A 24,737-nucleotide genomic window follows, 5' to 3' on the forward strand; every position below is an offset into this window, starting at 1 on the left:
CCTCACAGTAAGGAAAGACCCAGATAACAACACGTATGACCATTTAGTCTAAAACACCAACAATTTCTTTCTTTCTTTTTTTTTTTTTTTTAACATAGGTTCAGAAGATTGAGCACCACTTTCAAGTTCTCTAGAGACCCATATTTGGTTCATATTTGATTAGGTGCTTTAAGCTGAGATATTATACTGTAGTTGGAATTTGACATGTCTGATCAGTTTTCCCATGTGGCACTTTAGGCTTTGGTTTTTGTATTCTATTTTTAACCAGAAAAGTGGTGGAGTTTAAGGGAGGCGTGGAAGGAGCATGCAAAAGAGGAAGCGGGGGAGGAGGGGGAGTGGATGGGTGGATGAAGGTTGGCTGGAGCTGTCAGTCTCATCTCTCTCCTGTCTCTCCTCATCCATTCTCACCATGCTGACAGCAGTCTTCCAAGCAGAACACCGCCTGCCTGCAAGGTAATTCATATTCCCTACCTGCACAGCCACCACCACCACTGACACAAGGAAACTGACATGCAGAGATGGGATGGTGGGAGAATAGAAAAGCACTGGGAGGTACGAAGAATAGAGAGATTTGGAGATCTACTAAAACACAGATGGAAATCAATGGTCAGAAGCAATATTTTCGTATAAGAGGGTAATATGAATGAGAAAATAACAATAGTGATGGCTTTTTTTATTTCATCCTTGCATTGCCAATCTGCTTACTGTTTTCTCTGTGCCAAACCTCACCACCATTGTCAACAAATTATCCACAACTCCTTCCTTCCAATTCCCTGAAGGACTGTACAACAACACATATTAAAAACACAGAAAATCATATCTGACTCATCCCATTCTTACTACCTGTTATATCTTTTGTACTCCGCGGGTGTTGCAGAAGTCTGACCTCGAGGGTATTCTGTCCCCTAACTCCAGGATGCACCCTTGCATTTATGCAACATTTCCTGAATATCTAGCAGAAGTTTTTTTTCTGATACCCAAGTATACCGTATTGAGCCCTATATTGTATAATGCATAATGTTGCTGCAAACACAACTTTGCTGCGATTTGGTGCTTAAATCAACTTTCAATTACTATGGCTGGTTAAAGTAATGAGAACCAAGGGTAAAATAGCATCTGCACCAACAGCAACACCACCAGTTAACTTTGTTTATTTTGTTTTTCGAATTACTGAAAAACTGCCCAGCAGAATAACTTTCTAAGACATTATTTTTTAAAGTCAGTCAGCGTAAGCACCATTTTCCTCTTAGATGACTGAGTAGACTGGCAGTGTATTATTTTGGTGCAACTTTTGTAAATTGCCTTTTGTGAGACAGGCGTCTGGCCAGTGGGTGCAATATATCCTCTAAATTCCTCCAATAAGTCAACAACAAAGAAATCATCACAGTCACATTTCTTATTATAGCCAATCTGTGATTTTCTGCTGCAAAAGAAATTATGTTACTGTTCATTTAGGTATCATCCTTATAAGGACTATTTTTAAGTCTTGTTTAGATCTCTAAACAATTAGGGTGATATGAGTTTCTACATTAATGAAAGCCTTAATATGGTACATGTTACATATATGTTATATATACATTATTGCTTCAAGAAACACAGTGGGATTGTTTTTGTTTGTTTGCTTGTTTGTTTGTTTGTTTTTCTGACCAGTGACCAATACCAACGCCCTGCAGCGGTGTTACAAATGATTTTTTTAGTATTCCACAAACAGAATTTGATGGGTTTGATTTTAGATCCTTAATGATAAAATTTGCTCCCTGACCAATAGCACAAGCAGCTATTATGTGCCATTCTCGCACTCTCTGCTCCCCTTGTTCCTCTTGTGTCTCACTGTTCGTCCTTTGCAATTCAGGAGACATCACGTAGAAATCTCAGCCATCGGATGAGGACAGATTGTGGGCCTCTGTAGCGTAGCGTAACTGATAGGTGATTGGATTGAGAATAATTCCCTCTAATGACGAGGCCGGCTCAAGGCTGTTAGCAGTAATGAGAACACGGTACGTGCACCAAACTAGACACTGCTTCGCCTCCCAATGCACCACAGGAAACTACAAAACACACATACACACACATCGTCAAAATAGAGAGACTTGCATATCCTGACACAAGGACAAGCCTTCAGTGTTGTGTTATAACACTGTTGAGTTGTACTTCACTAAACCTTAGTAGCCAACTGAAAAAAGCAAACACACTGACCTGATATGTTAAGGCACACAGACTTTCAGAAAAACGAAACGTCATTATGTTTTGGTTTGGTTTGATTAAATATGCTTCAAAAAAGTCTGTCTGGATAAGTGAAGGACATTCACTTCTACCTATTAGTAGCTGTTTCTCTGCCCTGAAAGTGCCCCATAGTGTTGGCATGAGATTGGCACAGCTCCCCTCTAGTGCCTGGTGCTACTAACTGGCACACACTATTGGTGTGTCACGAACCACCTGCCAGGCACACATGTTACATGTGTGTTGCCAAGAACCATATTTCCGCACCCCTGCCGTACTTATGTGAACGCAGCAGAGCATCCCTCTGTCTACCTGTGTCCCTACCCTTCCATTCATACATGCACAAAAAGTACTACACACCTGCAACTCGCCAGCATTGTGTGCACACGTACACACAAGGAAACCCACCCAGACACAATCCCAGAAACATCCAAGCAGAGCAGGTCACCTAAAAACCACCGTATGTGCATCAACAGATGTTGTCGCGCAGGTATCCACATATACAAACAAGGATTCGCCCACACACATACATATAAATGCAGTCACAATCACACAAATAACAGCAGGAAGATTGTGCGCTATGGTATTGGGAGCTTAACCAAACGATGCATGTCTATGATTTTTATAATCATAAAACTCGTCTGCTATCCCTTGTGTGAGTCACAACCGAGGAAGTGGCACTTCAGATGCAGTGCATAATCACGGACCGCCAGATGCTCAATGGTATGCCCAATGGAGCTGATCAGTGTTGAGTGTGATCACAAAACTCCCAGTATACCTGCTATTCTAACCTCCACTGGCAGGAAGACGTCCAGTGGTAGCAGTCAGGCAAGTCGTTCTGTTCTCCAGAGGAGAGCGAGAGCACAAATGCTGATCTCTTCATAATCACTTGAACATTCTACTGATTTGCTTTCAGACAGCAGCATCTCATGTATATACTCTTAAGGCCCTTTCATACTGTACCTGTGAATATTATGTGCGCTAAAAATATTATTCCGACTCACCTATTGCACTTAATGCAGCCATTCATACTTACTGCATAATTTCCAGTGTTGGGACTAACGCGTTATTAAGTAACGCGTTACAGTAACTACGTTATTATTGTGGTAACGAGCACGGTAACTAGTTATTATGCCAAAACCGGGAACGCGTTACTCGTTACTGGGATTTAGATAGGCTCGTTATTCGTTACTTCGTGTGGTGGCTATCGCGGAGCTTCCACAGATTCAATAACATTAGCAAGTGGTGGAAGCCAGCAGGTGGATGAAGGAAAAGGGAGGCAAGAGGAGAGACCCGAAGCGGCCGCTGGTCCGAGAGTGTCAGGTGAACTGAACTTCAGGTAAGAAGTTATAACCTGCAGTCCATCTGGGTCAGATATGAACCAAGTTTAGGTGGAGTTTATTTTCGTTGTGCTGACTTTTTCGTACTGCGTGCTAGCTAGCATGACGGAGTTTCTATGCAGCTGGGTGGGTGCTATGTTACTGATGTTGAACTTTATTTTGTTCATAAGGTTAATTATTAGAGTTGCCAACCGTCCCGTAAAAAACGGAATCGTCTCGTATTCAGAGAAAATATTACACGTTTCGTATTGAGGTGAAAAGGAACACAGTTTGTCCCGGACGTCAGCTACAATGAAAAAGACACAAAGCTGGAGTTATTCTGTGTTTACGCTTCACAGCTGCCTCTTCTTCTCTCATCCTCTCACCCTCCCTCTCCTGTTTCTACTTCAATCATGAAACTGATCAATGATCAGCTGATCGGCTTTTCTCTCTTGTTTATTTATCGCCCACTTTGCGCCAGAAAGAGGAAACCAGCGGATGTCGCGGTAAACAACAGCAGCACTTTTAAGCTTGATCAGCTGTTGTTAGAATTTATTTAATATTACTTTCTAGTATCAGCTGATGTTTGCTGGAGCCACAGCTGTAAAGCTTCTGGTCATGATATCGGTTTGGTTATGTGATGAGAGGGAAACATGAAGATGAAACCAGGAGATGTCCTTACTGAATCGTCAGAGCTGTGATGGAGAAACAGGTTTACCTTTTAGTTAACATGAATGAGTTGAAGGGAAGTTATGAACTGTTTCTGAGAGACAAATAACACCAGGATCCTTTTCTAAGTAGCTGACAGCTGGTAACTGTGCAGGGGCGGGTCTAGCAAAGTGTTGCCAGGGGTCCATGTAGGGAATTAAAAGGGAAAAGGGGGCACAAGGAAATACTTTCTTATTCTCATTTAAAATGTCTCACTTTTAAAAAAATAATTATCTGAGTCTTGCAACAAACAATTGATAGATTGATACATATATACCATCAGAACAGTGTATATCACTGTCACAACAGTGTTTATTTTCATTCAAAGGCTTTATGATTTTTCCTATAATGGTGGGCCGGTCTCTAGTCAAAATGCCCGGGACGATTTTTTTGTCCCAGTCCAGCCCTGTATGCAGCTCATCTGCAGTCTGGTGTTACCTACATCTTCCTATTCAGAAGGCAGAATTTCCAAGTTCTGAAAGCACCACGACTGCAGTTTTTGTGTTGGATGTAAAAAGCAGGCTAGGATAGAATCAGGTGTGGGATTTCTCTCGTGGAAATGTGCACATTATTTTTTCCTTTCTATTGGTAGGTGGTACAGTGCACTTGTGGCAAGTAAGCAAGCTAGAAGACTGGCAATCTTGCTGGGTATCCAGTTACGGAAGCAGCACATTAACAAGAGAATTCTGAGTAAAATCAAAGTTACTTTCCCTAGTAACTAGTTACTCTGAAAGTAACGAGTAACTTGAAGTAACGGAGTTACTTTTGATAGAAGTAACTAGTAATGTAACTAAGTTACTAATTTAAAGTAACTTACCCAACACTGATAATTTCACTGGACAAATTTGTGGCATTTATTTTTTCAGACCAAACTTGATTTTTTTTTTTTTTTCAGATTTTTCAGAATCGAATAAACAGATCTGACCAATCACATCGCTGTGCAACAAGCGCACTCATAGCTCAAATCACACACCTCTACCGAATGTACAAAGATATGGAAATAGTAAAATGATACTATTTTACCTCAGATACTCAGCTAAACACTGCTCTGGCTCACTTGGCTCTCTGAAATGATTTCTCTGCCTCGTCGAGTGTGGTCCCATTTGTCCTAACAACAGTTAAAACTGCCCCACTGACATCCTGAAATATGCACAAAAGCGGTTGTGATTCAGCGTCAACTCCTGGATCAAATCATAATATTCTCCCTGCTGCTGCCTCCTCTGAGAACTGGATGAAGCCAACGTCTCCTTTCTTCCTTTTTCATTTAGGACTATCAGGACCAGCTCATCCTCACTTCATGTCAACTTTATTTATTCTTTTTTCACAATTTGAGCAACACATCCATTGTGTAACAGCCTTTAAACTGAAAATTTTTGGTTCTCTAAATACATATTTACATGTCAAGGTGTTGTTAGCTATACAAACTAATAGATGAGACTACTTACAAATTCAAAGCCCCCCCAAAAAACTAACAAACTACTAAACACACGTGTATATACAGTACGTGAATATCAGCTGTCTAACATATCAGTTTCAGTTTTCCTAGTTTTAGTATATAATAGGATAATATGTTATTTTCATAAATTGCCTCCCGAGTATATATACTTAAAATGAATTTAAGGCATAAACTCTATTTTTCCTTCTTCCTTTCACTTCGTGACATTTAAAGTTTTATGTAGTTTATTTCTCACATCTGATTTGACCCACCACGCCAAAACACCAAAGGCTTGAAAGCACCCCTCGAAGAGAAAAAATGTTTAATTTGCCTTACATCCAGCAGGGGGAGGTATTGCAGCTTACCCAGAGTCAATGTTTACCCCCTGGTACAGGAGTTGAGTAACAGTTGTGTAAGATTCACTAGTGACACACCTGGGTGCAAGAAAGCATTTTAATAATAATGATAATAAACAAACAAACAAAGGTAGATGCAGTGGATGGTACCAAATTTAGTCTCGTAACACCCCACTTTAAAAACATTATGTGAACTATCTTAATTTATGCATTGCATGTTAAAGACTGAGAACATTTTTATTATTATCTGTGTATAGTCCATCAATCTGGAACATCCAGGCACACACAGTACCAGTCAAAAGTCTGAACACACCCACCCCTTCATACATACATGTATAGTTGAGTAAACGGCTTCAGAGAAGCATAGTTAGATGAAGGATTTCAAAGGATGGAGCTTTGTCTATGGAACCATCTGGTGTTGCATAATTATATATAGTATATATCACAGTCAACAGTAACCAAATCATGTAATATATGTCTCAACGGTGTCCAGAAAAAAATAGTATTTAAAAGAGAACAAGGATGATGAGCAGTCTGAAAACATCGGTCTCTGTTGTGCCTCGTTCCAAAAGTCAACTCCGGGTATCCACCACAGATGATTAAATGAATTCACAATTATGAGTGCTCCTCATCATCTACCTACCTGCTGTGACAATGATGAGCCAGAGGATAGTGCTACTTCCCATAGTCATATTTAGTAAACATATGATAAATGCTTAATGGGAGGCAAACTGTTATAATGTGATCTCTGCTTCTTTGTATCCTAATCCTCACACCTGTATTAAAGCAATTAATAGCCATATTCTGTCATCGGGGTACGATCAGTCATTGCTTCATACAGTAACATAATATATTCTTTGCTTACTGATTTCCAATTCCCTTCTATTGGCCAGGAGACATTTTTTTGTTATGTCAATGAGCACATGGAAAATGTAATGTTGCCTCTGAACACCACTTCACTGGATTTAAAACAATCACGATGTGATTGAAATGCACACTTTTAGGTTTAAGAGACATTGTCATGAAAGTAAATATACAGGCTTGACCAAACCACGGGTTACACTCAAGAACAGGAAGGCCAGATTAAACCTTGTTAGAAAACATCTAAAAAGAGGCTGTATAGTTCTGGAAAAAAATATTTGAACAGAAAAAAATAAATATTAACTTCTGTCAGAATGATGGGAAGAGAAAAGTATGGAGAAGGAGGGAAACGCCTAACATCTGAAACACACCACATGAGCTGGCAAACTTGGTGGAGGCAATGTTATGGCATGGACATATATAGCTACCAGTGAAAACCGCCCGCTAGTGTTTATTGATGATGTGACTGATGATGTCAGCCAAATTCTGCAAAACTGATTGGACAGTGCTTCACAGTGTAGCTGGATAGTGAGCCAAAGCATAATGTAGATGTCCAGTTACTTAAGAACCTCTGAAAAATGAGGGACACTGTATAAAAAAAAAAGAAGAAGCTGTAACTCCTAAACAAATTTAAAGCCCAAAGCCTGCACTTCAATCACATTAATAAATAGACCAAAGAAACTAAAACTGTATTTAAATGATTTTGCCAAATCATAGCTGTAAAGATCACATGCCAATCATCACGTTGTGTTAAATAAAGCATTTTTTTTTGCATTTATAACTAAATTCCACAGAAGTTAGAGTGAAGTAATTACATATAGAGTGTCCCAAAAGCTTCTGATACCTGAATTATGCTTTACGTTACAGGTTACGGCGTAGATTTCCCACAGAGGTCTAAATCGGGCTTTACAGTCAAACTTCGGTTTGGTGGTGCAGACCAAAAATGTCATCTTGTATTAAGCGCAACAGCTCAGGAAGCACTCATGCATATCATTTTGACAATTACAACCCAGTTATTTGAGAATGCAGTTTAGAGAACTTGGCAACTTCAGAAATGTTAATATTTAAAATTCTCTTTTCTAGAAACAGAGCAGCAAGTAATTTTGTAGACTGATTAAGTCAAAGAAAAGAGCCCAGCAAACTGAACCTCTCCCATTTTTGCCCCAAAGCTGCTTGCTTGTTTGCTTTTCCATGTTGCAGTAAGACTTTATAAGAGGAACAAAAATTAATTTTACTATTTTCTCCACACTTGGAATCCAATTTCACAAATAATAGCTCTGGGCTTTGTTTGATAAGTCTGTCCTCATACAGATGCATGCATTATAAGTTGACAAAAGAGAGGAGAAAACCTACTTCAGAGTCAATCAATAATAACATTTCACAACTTGATGGGATAAAAAGAGCTCTATGGACGTTGCTTGTCAATCAGGCTCCATAGTCTGGCTGTTCTCTTCTACAAAGCTGTCAGCTATGACAACTGACAGCAGCCGAACCCTGTCTGGTCCAGTATTTGCTGTAGGTGTGTGTATGCATACTGTCCTGGAAATAAATTCAACAAGTTTAGCTACATGGCTATTATTTTAAGGTAAGCTGAATCCAGTGTTAAGGTTGTTACTCAAAAAATGTAATCTGTTACACATTACTTGTTTCTTTTCCTAAAAGTAATGCAGTATGTTGCTTAATTACTCACCAAAGAAAGTAATTAGTTACACTACTTGTTACTTTTTTGTAACTCATTGCCACTCAATTACCAGTTAACAATTTGAACCAATAGGCTACAGTCACACACACCAACACAAATGACTACCCTAATGAGAACACGCATAAAATCTGTGTTTTCGTTTTTACGTTTGAACACAAATCCAACAACACAAAGCAAAGATGAAAACCAGAACAAAGTGGCTTTGAAGTGATGGACACACCGATTCTACTTTAGAAACATGGACAGGTAGAAATGGAGGCTGCAGAGTGACAGCTCATCAGTTTACCTTTTGGAGATCATGGTCCAGCTGCTGGGCTGGGGTCAGCATTCACTCAGCTTTAGAGTCGCTCTGGGTTCTTGTGTTAGCATTATGTCTGTGCAGATGCCTGCAACATAAATGAAGTTGTGTTAGCAGTATGATGCAGCTGTTTCTATCCTGGACGTGGTTTGCATTTCACCACCATGCTCTTGTCCTTTTGTGCAATGAAAATATGTCCACATGTTTACTCCTCAGAGTTTTACCACTGTATTGCTCCAGCATTGTCCTCTTCTTGCACAAGAACCTAAATCAGAGGATCGTCATGGAAGTGCACCCCCCCCCCCTCAGTTTAGTACAGTAATCTGTTATTACTGCGTTACTTAAAAATGCAATATGATTATAGTGTCTTTGTAACTCATTACATCCAACATCGGCTGAATTTGTATAGATATTTATGCAAGCATGCTTCATTACTTAATTTATTCAAATACTGCTTTTTGATCATGATTTTATTTACTATCAGTATCTCCGTAGAGATGAATAAGCGGTCCCAAAAGGTTGGACATATTTTGATCATATATGCGTGTTCAGTGAGTCTCAGCCACATATGACACAACCTCTACTTCAACTTTACAAGTATGATAACTTTTTATGTGGGTGAGTTTTTAATTTGTTTTCATTTCCAATATTTTGTATGCACAGTTTTCCAAATCAGCAGCAAAATGCCCATTTAATTACTCGAACAACCATAATGTATAACATGAATCTTGTCGTATTCAGCTTTATAAAGGGCCACGTTTGGCCTTGAGTTCACATGTAGCATACTTTTGGTGAGAATTGACTTTGACTCACAATTTTTTCATGTATGGTTCTGAAAGGTTTAGGGGGAATTGACAAATCACTAACCACACCAAACCACAGTTTGTGACTTTGCCAAAGCTGAGGTCTTAATAAATCAGCATTGGTAACTCGTCAGATTTTAGGATCCAACATACAACGAATTAATCCATTGTCAGAGGCACTGCGTCAAAAAGCAATAGTTCTTTAAAATGTCTGATTAAAAAAAACAAAAACGAGCTGGGAATATATTCCATGAGAAATTTGGAAAACAATGACAACTTTGAAAATATTGGCACATTAGTAGGCTTAGAGGAAAATCTTTTCACAAAGCTCTTTTGACATGCAAGCAGCCAACAGAAGACAGAAATAAAACCTGGTTTTGTATAAAGCTATGTTAATAAAATCTGAATTGAATTAATAACTGAAATAGCAATGAAGAAGCTCTGACAATGTTAGTGGTACATTTGCACAAAGCTAGGAACTTGTCAATAACTTATTTGAAACTATGGGGTTATGATGCCCTTTAAAAGGTAATTAGATAACACATGAGTTGTGCATGCGGTTATAATAGTGGATTTCTAACTTGGTTCTAGTCGATAAAGGCTTGTATTAAGGAGAGTGGCTCCGTAGTGTAGTGGTTTACATAATCGCCTGAGAAGTGAAAGATCCCTGGTGTGGTGACAAATCCCTATGGGATTGTGTTAGGAAGGACATTCGGTCTAAAAAAATCTGCAGCTGAAAGTTGTTTATTAAAGAGATACAGTGCTTACTCATTACTGTGGATGTCCTTAAAAAAAAAAAAGCAACAAAAAAGTACAAATTGACATAAGGTAGCTGTGGTGATGAAGATGAGGGACAAGATGATAAAGTGTGTTCTCATCATTGGAACAAGAGTGATAATGAACATTTTGTTGGTAAACACAAAGTCACATACACATCTGAGCTTCAGGTGCTTCTTTTCTTCTTCAGTCTTCTTCTCTGAAGAGGATATTTATGGTAATTAGCCACTTTTTGCTGCACTTGTTCTCTGAATGCTATAGTAGAATCTCTATTTCACTCTTAACCACCTGTCACTGCTAAGAAGATGAAAAATGGAGGGCGTACTACAAAACAAGTGTGGGTAGCGCGGTTGTACACCCTGCTTCTCCTTTTTTGCTTTCTTAAAAGCGAAATCAAAGTGATTTATTGGCAGATAGGACATTCCTGTTGACGGTTATCTCAAAGATGGGAAAATGATTGGAAAAATGTGGAAAACGCACACGATCTAGTCGTAAGACAGAAGATATTTTCATTGAAGGGGCATAGGTAGAAAGGCGACAACAAGAGCCATTGCAAGAAAAGCAAAAATGCCTCATCCTCTGTTTGAAATGAACAGTTATTAATATTTTAACATGTTAGCTATGCATGTGACTTTGAAGAAATGAGCAGCCTTTTTCAGTCATCTGCTAGAGGAAAGAAGGACCGAGATTGGAAGCTATGACAAAAAAGGATGGAGTTAAACAACAGAGTGAAATAATGGCTCAGAATGGAGCTCTCTCTCACACATAAAGAGCTCCGCAGCATTTTGTCAGCACTGAGCATAGGTAGGAGAGCATAGATGTGAAGTGGTTAAAAAGACCCCAAAGAGGAAGAAAAGTAGAGGAAGGTACATCTGCTTGTGCCTCTGTCATTACCCCTTCACTTTGCCTCTGCCAAGCCTATTACTTAATTTCCCTTGTTGTCCTTCACTATGACAGAGGTTCAAGTGAGTTAAAAGCAAGCCTGCAGAAGCTCATTTTATCAGAGAACTGTGATGGAAAAGTCAAATCAAACAATATCAGGCTTGAAATGTGGTCACAAATGGTGCTGGTTGTTGGCTGTAATTGAGCAAAAGCTCAAACTTATAATGCGTCACACAGGTAGTCATATTTTACATCTCTACACGCCGGAAACCCACTCTTTATATCCGATACTGGCACACACAGACATATTCTGCAAAGAAACTATTCCTATGCAATCTCACAGATACAGGATTGTGGCCTAAGAGATTTGTGAGCTCATTTGCAGGCACATTATAGCTCTACTCACTCTAACTTGAAAAAAGAAAAAGTCTCAGCCTTCTGACAATTTTTTATTGTGGAAGTGCAAAACTCATTTAGGTGGTTGACACTAGGGTATAGATATCAGAGATACATGTACTTTTGGAGAGGAACTAGTGCGTGGAAGCAAGGTATGTCAGTAAATTGGATGTGCAAGCACTTTTGGTGCAGGGTGTGTAGGGTTAGGGTACACACGGAAAAAAATATGCTTTTTTGCTGTAACGAAATAAAGTGTATGCTATCTGTAAGAGCAAGAGAGAAAATTCTCTGATAGGATTTTTCTGATGCCGGTCTAAACAGATGCTCAGATTTCAAGTACCCGCAGAGGTTGAAAAATATGCATATCAACCTTTCCTATTTCAAAATGCTTTCCTTGAAAAATGCAGGTTATAAAATACCAGCTGGGAAAAAGCATGAAGCTGACCCTATAGTTAGGTGCTTTGGGTGCAAATGCACCAATCACTATGTCCCCGCTTCAATTCCTCACTGACAAGACCCTTTGCTATTATTTACCTGGTGCCACAGATGCATATTAGGCAAAGTGCTTAGAAAATCTTGTCACTGTTAGTAAAAACCCATTACAGAAGAGTCACAACTGACTCATTTAGGTGCTGTGCAACTTTTTCAGAGGTCCAGAGCACCATCAGGTGAAAAATAACATATCCGCACAGCAAAACAAACAATTTTATCAAATTATTATTATTATTATTATTTTATTATTATTATTTTTTACATTTTTAGAAGGAAATGGCAAAATTAAATGCCATCAGTACTTACAAAATAATACTAAGGGAAGAAACTATGGGAGCTAATATCATGCTCACTGACAACCTCATTTTGACCGAGCTGCAGCACCTCTTTTCACATCTGTCTGAAACTCATCATTTTAGGTCTTTATTATGCAAATGTGTTATGTAGCGACTTAGATAAGTCACGGAAGGAAAGCCTTGACTACAAACGAGGCGATCCGAGCAGTTCAGCCGCAGTGGGAAGGAGTAATTCAGTTTGGTGTGGACTTTGAATTTTGCAGCATGGCAAACATTTTCCATGCACAAAAAAGCAATACAGTGCAGTAGACAAAAGTACAGGAAAAAACCCAAATATAATATGAGTATTGTAAGTCTTATTACTTTAACTATAGTGCAGCATGATTTTAATTCATCTGTTAAAAACTGTTTACATCAGGTGATCTGTGTTGAACGTAGGGGTAAACTGAAAGAGTACTCTTTCCCATTAATTAAGCATTGCAGTATTGTAATATTGTTGGCATAGTATAGAAGAGAGAAAAAAGTACCAATCTTAAACACATATATTGTATCATATAATTTCAGAATTAATTACCTAAATGTTGTTTCAGATAATTTTACAGAATATAGTATAAAACGACTGATACTATTAACAAACTACTTTCAAAACGAAACTTGAATCCAAATTGACATGATGAAAATATTTTTTTTCACTCATTGATACCAGTTAAGGATCCATGATAACCTGCGATTTAGTTCCTGTGTCATCTACAGTTCGACTTGGCTGTAATGCCTGTCAGGCTGGCTGGAGCGGCAGTATGTGTGCAGTGATTATGACTAGTGTGTTGTGATGAAGAAAAAAAGGGGGGGGAAGAGTCTCAAAGAAAAATTCTTATTTTTATCAATTGATCTATAATCCCATCTTCAACTATGATGGCAAACACAGGCGGCTGAAATGATTTTCCAAGTGAACTGGGAGGTTACCATGAGGCAGAACAACATAATGCTCAAAAACATAGCTCATGGGATCACCAATCCACCATAAGGTGCCAATTCAGTGATGGGCTTTTCTAAGTGTCGTTTATCTTATTCCCAGAAGAACTAACTAGTAACTTTCCACTTAGTAATCATCATACTAAAGGTATTTCTTGGATAAAATCATTGTTTCCTTCTTTGTTTGAACTCTTGAACTGTATTTCACAAAGGATTAGAGATGGCACGATACCACTTTTTTATGTCCGATACTGATACCGATATCATAAATTTGGATATCTGCCGATACCGATATGAATCCGAAATAGTGTGTTTTTTAATCAATAAAACTGTTTTTTTAATATCTTGCTGCTTTTTGTATAAGTTCATACTCAAGTTAAAAAACAACAACAACACTAAAGCTATTCTGTTATACCTGTATGTAAAAAAACAAAAAACAAAAAACAAAAAAACACTGCACCCAAAATATTTCATAGATCAGCAACACTGATCAATCTAATAAAGTTAAACCTACTCCATCCTCCCTATTCTGGTATTTTAAAGAGTACTTAGCAGAAATATTAAGCAACCTAACTAATAGGGTTGCAAGCTCCCAGCAAAAGAAAATAGGGAACCAGCCTCTTCCTCATGATGCTTAATCAATGTAATCAACTTTAATTTGATGCAGGGTGAAAAAAATTCACAGAAATAAATTATTTTTCAAGAATAATTAAATAGATTCAACATCTTTCTTCAACAGAATTGCAGAATTCACAGATGGTACTTTCCCAAAGGAAAAAGTACTACAGCTTACTAGGGTATATTAGACTTAACAGTTACTATATACAGTAATGGACTTCTATACATTTTACATCAGATTAAAACTTTGGGTGTAAGATTCAGATAATTATTAAATAATTAAAAGCTAGATATTTTAAATGAGAATAAGAAAGAAAAGTATGTCTTTGTGCCCCCTTTTCCCTGTTAATGCCCTGTCGGCCCCCCTGGCTAAACTTTGCTAGATCCGCCCCTGCACAGTTACCAGCCGTCAGCTGCATAGAAAAAGATCCTGGTCTAGAAAGTAATATTAAATAAATTCTAACAACAGCTTATCAAGCTTAAACGTGCTGCTGTTGTTCAGCCGCTGGTTTCCTCTTTCTGGTGCAAAGTGGGCCGAAAACAAAGAAGAGAGACGGACTCGCGACAGAAAAGCCGATCAGCTGATCATTGATCAGTTTCACGATTGAAGTAGCAGCAGGAGAGCGAGAGGAGAGGCAGTTGCTCTATATATCGGTTGTTAAGCTTAACGCGGGAATGCTTTACAAACATTCAGAGCTGAACTTACACACTTGCTTTACTTCTCTCTGACATAACTTCCTCGGAGATGAAATGTTTGCTAGCAGGCTACAAATACACACAGCCGCTCTATCACGTGACCACACTGCTCCGACGTGCTACGGTTTTGAGCCGAGTTACGCTGTGTCGCAAGTTTTGTGAGGTGCTTTTTTGATATTTAATGGATCGGATTACATTTTTTATTTCTCTCCGATATCCGATCCAGTAATTTAGGTCAGTATCGGACCGATACCGATACGTAATATCGGATCGGTCCATCTCTACAAAGGATGCATCTATCTATTTTTGGTATATGACTCCAGTAGGCTGAGTCAACGCACTTATAAAAGTTATCTCGCTAAACATTCACTCACTTCCATCACCACCTCCCACATAAACCTCCCTGGTTTTTTTGGGTCCCAGGAGTGCTGTGCGTGTGATCTTGCATACATCCTTTATTTATGTAGAAGGAGTGTTTTTTGGTGGTCCTGCTTCAGACTGGGACATAATCTCTGCTGCTGGTAAACACCAATTTAATTGGCTCGGCTGGTTGGAAAGAGCTACAGTAAGCTGGGGGAAGATGGCATGTATAAGAAATGAGCAACACAGATGTGTCAGGCAAAAAGCAGCGAGAGGAATGAAGTGGCAGCATAGCAAATGTCTCAAACTAGAGAAAGACTAAGGGAGATGACAATGTGCTGGCGTGAGCTCTCCGTTCCCTCAGGGTGTAGGTACTGTATGCTGAAATGCTCTGAAATGTTAGTGCTGGCCCACTTTGCCTTTCTGAAACGGTGATACAGACAGGCAACCATGTTGAACACTTAACTCAAAGATGACATATAGGTACATATTAGAGAAATTCCTGGGAGATAAACAAGTAAGCCCTGCATACATGTGTGTGTGCACAGTGGATGAAGGTAAGCAGTTATCTAGGGCACCAGAACACTCAGATCACTCAAAAAATGTAACATTACTTTTACTGAACATGGAAAAAAAATCAGATTTGACAGTACAGTTCGGACCATTCTCAGTTCTTATAATACAAAAACATCTTTCTTCCTCAGTTTACTATTTTGCTAATTCATTTGAAATATTTCTTAGAGGTGTAAATAGTAAGGGCTGTTGGAAAGATGACTCTACAGGTCCTGTGGCTCACCTGTTTTCCTGTATTTAAGGAACTAATGTTTCTTCTGAGAATTTCTTGGTCCCTTTTTCTAACGCTTCTGCCTTCCTGTTCCCAGCGACTGCATTCTGAGGAAAAGGATGGATTATTCACCTGTGCCACTTCCTTCCTTCCATGAATCCAGTCCCACGTGCACAGAAAGCATCCCAGGATCAACAGCTCTCACTACCTGCCTATTTGCCTGCCCCCCTGGAACCTGCCAGCCTTTCACCAGCCGCCTCTCCCACTTTCCCAAGTAAGTCAGAACATTTTCTCTGACAGTCTTCCTTACACTTGCAACACTTTCCTCTCTCCTAGTGGACCTATCTAAAGACCACAGCTTAAACAGTCCCCATCACTCTAGTGAACAAATCCTGCCCGGTCTTCCTTTCGAGTTAAATAAAGACTTTAAAACCGCTATCATCGTTTGGGTTTTATCTGCACTTGAGTCCTCCACTGTACAGGGCGGACCATTTATATGGATACACCGTAATAAAATGGAAATGGTTGGTGATATTAAAGTCCTGTTTGTGGCACATTAGTATATGTGAGGGGGCAAACTCCATAAGATGGGTGGTGACCATGGTGGCCATTTAGAAGTCGGCCGTCTTGGATACAACTTTTGTTTTTTCAATAGGAAGAGGGCCATGTGACACATCAAACTTATTGGTAATGTCACAAGAAAAACAATGGTGTGCTTGGTTTCAACGTAACTTTATTATCCAGTTATCCAGTATCCATATAAATGGCCCATCCTGTACTTTGGTGGCCACGGTCCAAGACAGCCATGTTCTTTTAGGGAGAAGAGGCTTTCTTCTGGCAACATTTCCAAACAAGCTATATTAGTTTGGTCTTTTTCGAATTGTACTGTCATCTACTTTAACATTTAACTTGTTAACTGAGGCCTCTGGCATTGTATTATCTGACCTTGGGATGAATTAGTAAATTAGGGACGTCCACCACTCCTGCGAACACACACTGTAATGGTCCAGACCAGCAAACTGCCAAAAGCTCTGTTTTTACACAGATGGTAACACTTGCTGAGGATCAATTATTCAAGTTCATTTCCTATGGATGCAGTAAGGATCTGCTTATTTTCTTCACAGAGTCCTGTTGAAACTACAAATATAGATTTAGAATTTATATGCAGACACTCCAATATTTGAGCTTGTGCTCAGAGTGGATGAAAAAGATGTCTAAAACATCAAGTTTGTGTCCTTATATGTTCCAAAGGAGCTTCATTAGCACAAACCTATCATACTCTAAGATATAGGAAAAGATGGGGGAATGAGGACAAGACAGCCGCTTGAGCTGAGAAGCTGAAAAATCAGCCGAGCAAAGCAGAGCAGACAGTAACTCCCCACACAAATCAGCAGGGTAATGTCCATGAGTAGAAACAGCTCTGACACATACAGTGTTACAGCTACTGAAAAGGAGCTGAAAGAATTTCCCCTCCTTTTATGTTATGTCATATTGTGAAGATTTATGGAAACATACACAAGCATGGTGTAGCCTTCTTTGGTAAAGCTTAACAAATAAGTATGACAGAAATTGCTAGCTTGTGTCAGCGTGGCATGTAACACATTATTGTACCTGGAGCTGGTGCTATACTGATACTGGGATGTTGGCAACTCTTGTCTCCTCCACTTTGCATGTTGATTGTTCAACCAAACTGCTGTCAACCTCTACTCTCATCCTGAACCTGACAAGTTTTCACAGTCCTAATAAAACCGGTCTGAAGATGTTTTGAGGAGTAATGGAAATTAAATTAAATTAAATTGAACAAAGCCAGATAAATTGGCTTGGTGGCATTTGTTATTTAGAGAGTGTTAATCCACAGCAGTGCTGTCCAAATAAAAGTGAGGGCAGAATGAGCTGTTGCCTTTAAGCTAATGAGATATTAGCCAAATCCTCTTAGCCAAACTATTTTGTTAGGGTTCAGTGAGCGATTGCCTTGCTGGCACTAATATGGATGAAGAACTGTGGTTTTGTTAAGTGCCAGACTGAAAGCGACTCCAGTTGAGTGGTATTAACCATGGATGAATGAAGGAGGAAAAGTGAGAAAACTGAGATTGTCCTTTTCTCCATCAGGTCCTTCCAGAAAGCTTGTTTTCATTTAAGATTTTACTGTTGTGCAAACCTAGACTTTTATATTCAGTGTTAAAGCAGAAAAATATGTCACTTAGCAAAGGAAATGAGATTGCTTTTCTGCATGGTGTTTATAATGGATACAATGATACAAATGACACAACGAAAAATAAATCAGTATGTTCTTGTATTCCACTTGAGAAATATTTTGTCGCTTTTGCTTTTAAACTTCCAAGGCAATTGATTTTGATCTTGATAATACCAAACTGTCACTAATGTTGGCTTATTTTATTTGAAAGATTCTTTTAATTTATTTTGACATAAAGATTCAGTTCTAAAACTGTGATATTTTTGAGGTTCAGTATATTTGATGGAGTTTTTAATACTTGTTAATACTTCCCCCCCCCAGATTTCTTCTCACAATTTATTGGCTGCTTCTTGTTAAAAACTAGAATTGTATTTTTTTTTTTACATGTTAGTTTGAGAATGCAATAAAATACAGAACTAATGATGTGTAATCCACTTCAACCAAACCAGTGGGGTATTGCAATAGAAGAACAGACGCTTCACAATAGATAGAATCAGTGGGAGTATAACAGAGTGGGGCACAAGCCAATTTTCAATCTGAGACGCAAAGCTTAGAATAGACTGACGTGCAGACGCTGTTTGTTTGCCAACTGACTTTCTTTTCTACACACAAGATGGCTTTACAAGGGGTGTGAGTTTTACAAACTATAATGATAATTAACACATGACGACAGGATGGTCTTAGAAAAAATAGGTAAAATGGGCTCACATGACCTCAATCGTAAGTAATCTATGCTAACCATAAACGGCATAAACAATACCTTGACATAAATACATGAGGAATATACAGTTACAAATGAGTGATGACAGTGCTGTGATAATACAGTCTCCTGCCAGTTTGTGACATAGTCACAAAATTGGTTTCACTGATTCTTGCTCACTGACAAAAATTGTCCTTTTGTTGGTGTCAAAGCAGCTGCCGCACAGTTTGAGGGCAGTGCATGAAATACTCAGGAAATTTGATCCTCTAGTTTGTGTTCATGGACACGAACTGCCAAATTGTAGTGCTTGCTCTTTGACAGAGTGATAAAGTCCACATTTGGTGCTTACTTCTGGTTTCACTTGCTGTTTGTCTGTTCTTGTTTAATTGAACAAAAACACTTCGCTAGTTTTTAAATAATAAGTCATTTTTATTATTGTCGTACTTGTTTGTTTACTTATCTATAAGCGGAAAACCTGTTGGTAGCTTGAATGTTATTAATATTCTTTTGTTTTGTGGTATGGTGACCTCTATTGGCCACAGTTGGTATACTGGAGCCTTTGTTATACCTAACTATTTCAGTGCTCCGCAGAGGCGCAGTAGCGGGTTTATTCCTGTAAGTTTGCATGCTGCCTAATATTCTAATTTACTTTATTTGATTTGTGATGCATGTATAACATGAGTACATTAAGTTGCTAGTTTGTTTGATAAGCTGTGTGGCTGTGTAATTATATATTACACGTATAAGTATATTAGCATGTGTATTCTAACTTGTTCTGAGGAATAATGTTACTTCACTCAGTGTTAAGGTTGATCTAGGCTACTTTGGAATGTATGCATGCTCAGTGAATGAGAAAATAATGATCTGTGTTGTTTTGTGTTCATTTAGTTTTTAGAAAAAGAGGAAACAGAAGAAAATGAATAAAGGATGCCATGTAGAGAAAACTCAAACTCTTTAAAAGATGCAAATGCAGATTTTATGTGTCAGTCACCACTGAAATTAACGTTAATTCAAATAATGAGGAATTTGTGTAGATATAGGCACCTATTGGTCTTATTGGCCAACGCAGCAGTTTATGATATAGTCACAACCACAAACTTATACCCTGGGGATGCTACACCTTGCACAAATGGACTTAAAAAGTAGTCTGACTCCAGACTCCAGACAAACATTTAGTTTATATTGATAAGTTAATGAGTGAAAAGTTTAAACCTGCTTATTCTCATCAGTGTTTTGGGGTCAATTGGCTCTAAATGATTATTTTATTGCCACAAACATTCTGCTCCAGGCAGCAGTAAAAGAAACATTTCCAGCACTAAGTCAGATTTATGTCAAAGTGTTATATCAGCAACTGCTCAGATAAACCTAGAAGCCGATATTGCTGTTGATTTGTCATAGCAGTGAATTATCCTTAGTTAACACATTTGAAGTACATTACATTGTAGTAACACAGTCATTCAGAAAAAATGCTATAGCTTTATTTTCTTTTGTGACTTTCACAACTACAAATTTCTCAAAAAACACCCGTTTTCCTTTTGTCATAAGATATTAGATAATTGATGCAGTGTTTACAGTACTCCACCATAATGCTGTAGTTATGGGGCACCATTGAAGGAAATGAAATTCTAATATTTATATCTACTGACAATTTTACTTCACATTTCACATGATAGTGGTTGCTAGATTCACAAGGAAGACTGAAACTGATAGAAAGTAGCAGTACACCAATCTTTGCAACTACCGGGCCAATTATAATACCACTTAAAAACACTAGGCACTCATCCTGTGATTATCACTTTAAAGTAGTTGCAAACTCTCATGTTTAAACTGATCAACTTTGAAAACATAAATTTGCATTTTTTTTCCTCTGTCAATCCTGTGAAAGGATTGTCAATCCTGTGAAAGGATTGACAAAAAAGTTGATTCTGTTCATCTGGACGTAGCGTTTTCAGTGGGAGACACGTTTCGTCACTCATCCAAGTGACTTCTTCTGTCTCAGCTGACTGCAGGTTTCCCCAAACTTACAAACAGTACATTTGCACAATAACTGAAACCAGCCCATTGAATGAACAGTGGGCTGTGAGGTCAGTTTCCTTTTCCTGATGACACTCAGTTTGTGCTCCAGTGGATGATGAGTGAAGGTTTGACTCTCATCATCCACTGGAGCACAAACTGGGTGTCATCAGGACGCTACAACATAGAGCGAAAAACCATTCCCACAGACACAGCGGCCAGGGAAGCAGAAGAACATCACGTCAAGAAGGTCCTGAGTAAAGCAGGATGTTTGTCAAAGCTGGGAAGGCACCTAAAAAAAGCTCCAGCTGATCCAGGAAAGAAGGGCAACTGCTGCCTAGGCTTAGTGATCCAATATGTGTCAGGAGTATAGGAACAGTTGAGACACATTTTTCTCCAAACACTGCGTCTCTGTGGCTTTTAAACCCCAAAACTCGCTGCTCCAAAAACTGTTCCACCGCAAGGATCGGGTCCCCCGACACAAACAGAGTAATGTCGTGTATGCTGTTAAGTGCCAGGAGGATTCCCATGATTTATACATTGGGGGAACCAAACAACCTTTGGTGAAGCAGATGGCACAACACAGAAGAGCTAAATCATCAGACCAGGACTTTGTAGTCCAGTGATGAGGATGTACACATCCTGGACAGGGAGGAACGCTGGTTTAAGCGGGCAGTCAAGGAGGCCATTTACGTGAAAAGGGAAAGAACATCTCTGAATCAAGGAGGGGGCCTAAGGGTACATCTTTCACCATCTTACAATGCTGTGATTGCAGCCATTCTCCAACTCTCTCTGAATGGTACTCATGGCAATTGATTAATGGTCTTTGATCAGTGGGCTATGACCACTGAAAACGCTACGTCCAGATGAACAGAATCAACTTTTGGGATTTACTTACCTGGATGATTGAGCATGCATCAAGACAATCCTGTGATGATCTAACAGTTTTCATGTCCACCAGCTTATAAGGGCTTCATAGCTGCTAAATGCTGCACAGATTTCTCTGGCCGGCTTGGTTGCTAGGTAGCTTACTTTCAGTTAGTCCGTGAGACTAACTAGACAGTAAATTTGAGGCTCATAACAACATAACAATGAGCTGATGGATATTAAAAACAGTCTTTAAAGCTTTGGGGAGCTGCATGCTTGATTAATACAGCTAATGCAGGAGTTTTGCAAGCTGCTACTACAGGAAGCAGTCTGTTCCTTGGAGGCAAACCTTGTGTTTCCCTGCTACATATGCTAATGAATTCTAAGGGCAAAAAACAGGTTGATTTACAAATTGACCCTTACCATCTCAAACGGCATTACAAACAGCTCTGATTTCCTTCTACACAGGAATCTGGGAAGACAGAGAGGGCAATCATATTCATCTGTAGCCACCCTCCCTCTGCATTTGCCTGGTCTGACAGAAACTGCAGGGGTTGTGTGCTCACTGAATGAAATGTGAATAAATAACAGCGAGAGAGAGAGGAAAAACAGGCAAAAGCATTAATTTCCCACCTTCATTCATATTCACATGGTGGGGCCATCGCTCTCAGACGTGTGATCTTAAACAGATTTTTTGGCGCTCACCCCCATCAGCGCATTTTCGCTGTCATGTATCAAAGCTGTCGTGTATATGAATAAACCCCGAAACCCAGCTTCATATCCAGCCTGAGCTAAAGTGATATGCGGAGGTGGGGTGGGTGCAAGGCAGCAAGGACCCAGTTGCACATTGCAGGGATCATGGCAGGAGACGACACCATACATCAGTGAGGACATAGGCTGTCAGAGCATGAATGGGTTTTGTCATGAATGAATAACTACCACAAATGTGCGGTGAGGGGAAGAGGAGAGCTTTACTTGCCTTAGCCTTTTCATCTCCTATGATCCACACTTCAGAGTTGGAGTGAAGAGGTGTGTGTTTGTGTGTAGTGAGCTTGTTGAAATAAACAGATTCCTCATTGGAAGAAACAAGGACGGATAGCCTCCTCTTCACAATGAGAGAACACTAACGGAAAGTGAAGCCAAGCAAATGTTGCCAGGGCAAACGGAGTGTGTGCCGTCTGTGTCAGCATTGTGTTTTATACTCATGTGTACTGTCACCTCAGGCTTGTGTCGTCGGAACATCTCAACACTTTTGTCTCACTGAGTAGAGCTAATTTCCCACCCAAAGGGAGTTCTGTCACAAGGAATGTGCAATGAGAAATGGACTCATTGCTCGTCACAGTCACTCAGTTGTCATCATTTTATTCCCAAGAGGTGTGTTCATTTCTGCCTACTATGTATTTGAGGAACAAAAACTACAGTAAAAATGACTCTCTAGTAAAAGAAAAAAGATAAGAAAAACCCACAAAGATGGAGTGAGACAAAGAAAGATGTAGCCCCTCCTCTGGGATAAAACAGTCCATACTGTGAGGAGGTGGGTGAGACTGGGAAGGTGAGGAAACTGGGCTGAAACAGTAGGAGGGGGAGGGGATACTGAGTCTTACCCACCATACTGTGTTTGTACTTTATCAACAGTATCCCAGAATGCCGCATGCTGATTTCCCGTATGCCCTGGCACTTTCTCCCATGGCAGCTGGTGTCCATTCTCCTTGTACTTCCATTCCACATACCATGGCAACGATTGCTCTGTCTCATCCCATCCAGTGTCAGAGACTAGCTCCTTCCACCCCCTGGTTTGACTCTCCTGTTACCTGTGACCTTACTGTTGTTCTCACCAGGGGGTATGTTATCCTAACATACACATTCACACGTATGCATTTATATCTGCTCAAATATTTACAGATATGTTTTCTCTGTCCCACTTTGTCCGCTAAAAACATAAAAGTAATTACATTTTCAAAAAATATTTTGCATTGATTTTTTTTCCTTTGTTTTCTTTTTCCATTTGTGTCGATGCCAGCTGGACTGGACTGTTTCCCCTCAGCGCACACACATTTGCACATGGTTCTGCACTGTCCACTGTACCCTTGACTGTACAAGGTGGGAGTGATTTATGTATTTACAGGGACAGTGAACAATGAAAAACACTTATTAGGTGTCATGTTCTTCATCGTTCATGATCAAGGTTAAAGGAGGATTTTAAACATGTTCTGCAGCATAGGCGTTGGTGTGTGTGTGTCTGTGCCGGTCCCCAAAGGCCCAGTGGCTTCCCCTGAATAACTGTGTAATCGATCATAAAAACTGCTGATTAGCTCAGTGTGGACAACAGACAAGAAGGCAGTCGTGTACAAGGGACATTGACTGAGTTAATGATGGTTTATGTGATGGCCGGTGCACAGGCTATTTTATGATCAATGTATGAACTCAGTCACACTGGGCTAGTTTATTGGATAAAATTCTAATTTGTATTGGGTTAAAATAAATTATATTTTTGTTGAATCATATCCATCCTTTTTTACTCAGTGGCCAATTTAGATATCAGAGCTATTGATTTGTGCCTTGCTTTCATTATGTGATTGCATGCAGACCCTGAACCACATAAGCATGAATTTTTGAAGCTCAAAGGAATATCTTAGGATTATTCATTCATTAGCGTTGCTGAAGATGAAGCCAACAGTTGCATCTCTTGCATGCACAACAAAGATCTTGTTTTCTGAACCATCAAGTCTAGTCAACGGTGTTACTTTTACAGCCCATTATTATAAACTATGAATTTGCCACAAGCAGCTGCACATTATGCACAACATGCAACACTCTTTATACTCAAACAGTTTAAGACTGTTGGAAGTGTGAAATATAGTGACGGTATAATAATGCTTAATGCAAACAGTCTGCAACAAAATGATGAAGTACTAGACATTATTGGAAGTCATTAAAAGTCACCTTCAGTTTAGTTGGGCCCAGTTGGGTTGCATATGTCCACAAGCG

The 24,737-nt window shown here is 39.3% G+C and overlaps 1 protein-coding gene across 1 annotated transcript; it reads left to right on the top strand.

Moving 5' to 3' along the window:
- The first annotated feature begins 271 nt into the window (after positions 1-271).
- LOC146370482 (uncharacterized) lies at positions 272-23,673 on the top strand. The gene is made up of 3 exons (XM_084954824.1): positions 272-453; positions 16,073-16,249; positions 23,385-23,673. Exons 1-3 carry the CDS (start codon positions 305-307, stop codon positions 23,524-23,526), a joined length of 468 nt encoding a protein of 155 aa, XP_084810950.1. The 5' UTR covers positions 272-304; the 3' UTR covers positions 23,527-23,673.
- Positions 23,674-24,737: the final 1,064 nt, after the last annotated feature.

The sequence above is a fragment of the Perissodus microlepis genome, chromosome 16 (assembly GCF_051167445.1).
Source record: "Perissodus microlepis isolate ML-2025 ecotype Zambia chromosome 16, ASM5116744v1, whole genome shotgun sequence".
NCBI lineage: Eukaryota > Metazoa > Chordata > Actinopteri > Cichliformes > Cichlidae > Perissodus > Perissodus microlepis.

Excerpts from the sequence above, each read along its gene's own strand:
- LOC146370482 (XM_084954824.1), top strand. The coding sequence starts at position 305 with ATGCAAAAGAGGAAGCGGGGGAGGAGGGGGAGTGGATGGGTGGATGAA. Across the intron at positions 454-16,072 it reads GAACACCGCCTGCCTGCAAG|CGACTGCATTCTGAGGAAAA; the intron begins GTAATTCATATT and ends TCCTGTTCCCAG. Across the intron at positions 16,250-23,384 it reads CGCCTCTCCCACTTTCCCAA|TATCCCAGAATGCCGCATGC; the intron begins GTAAGTCAGAAC and ends CTTTATCAACAG.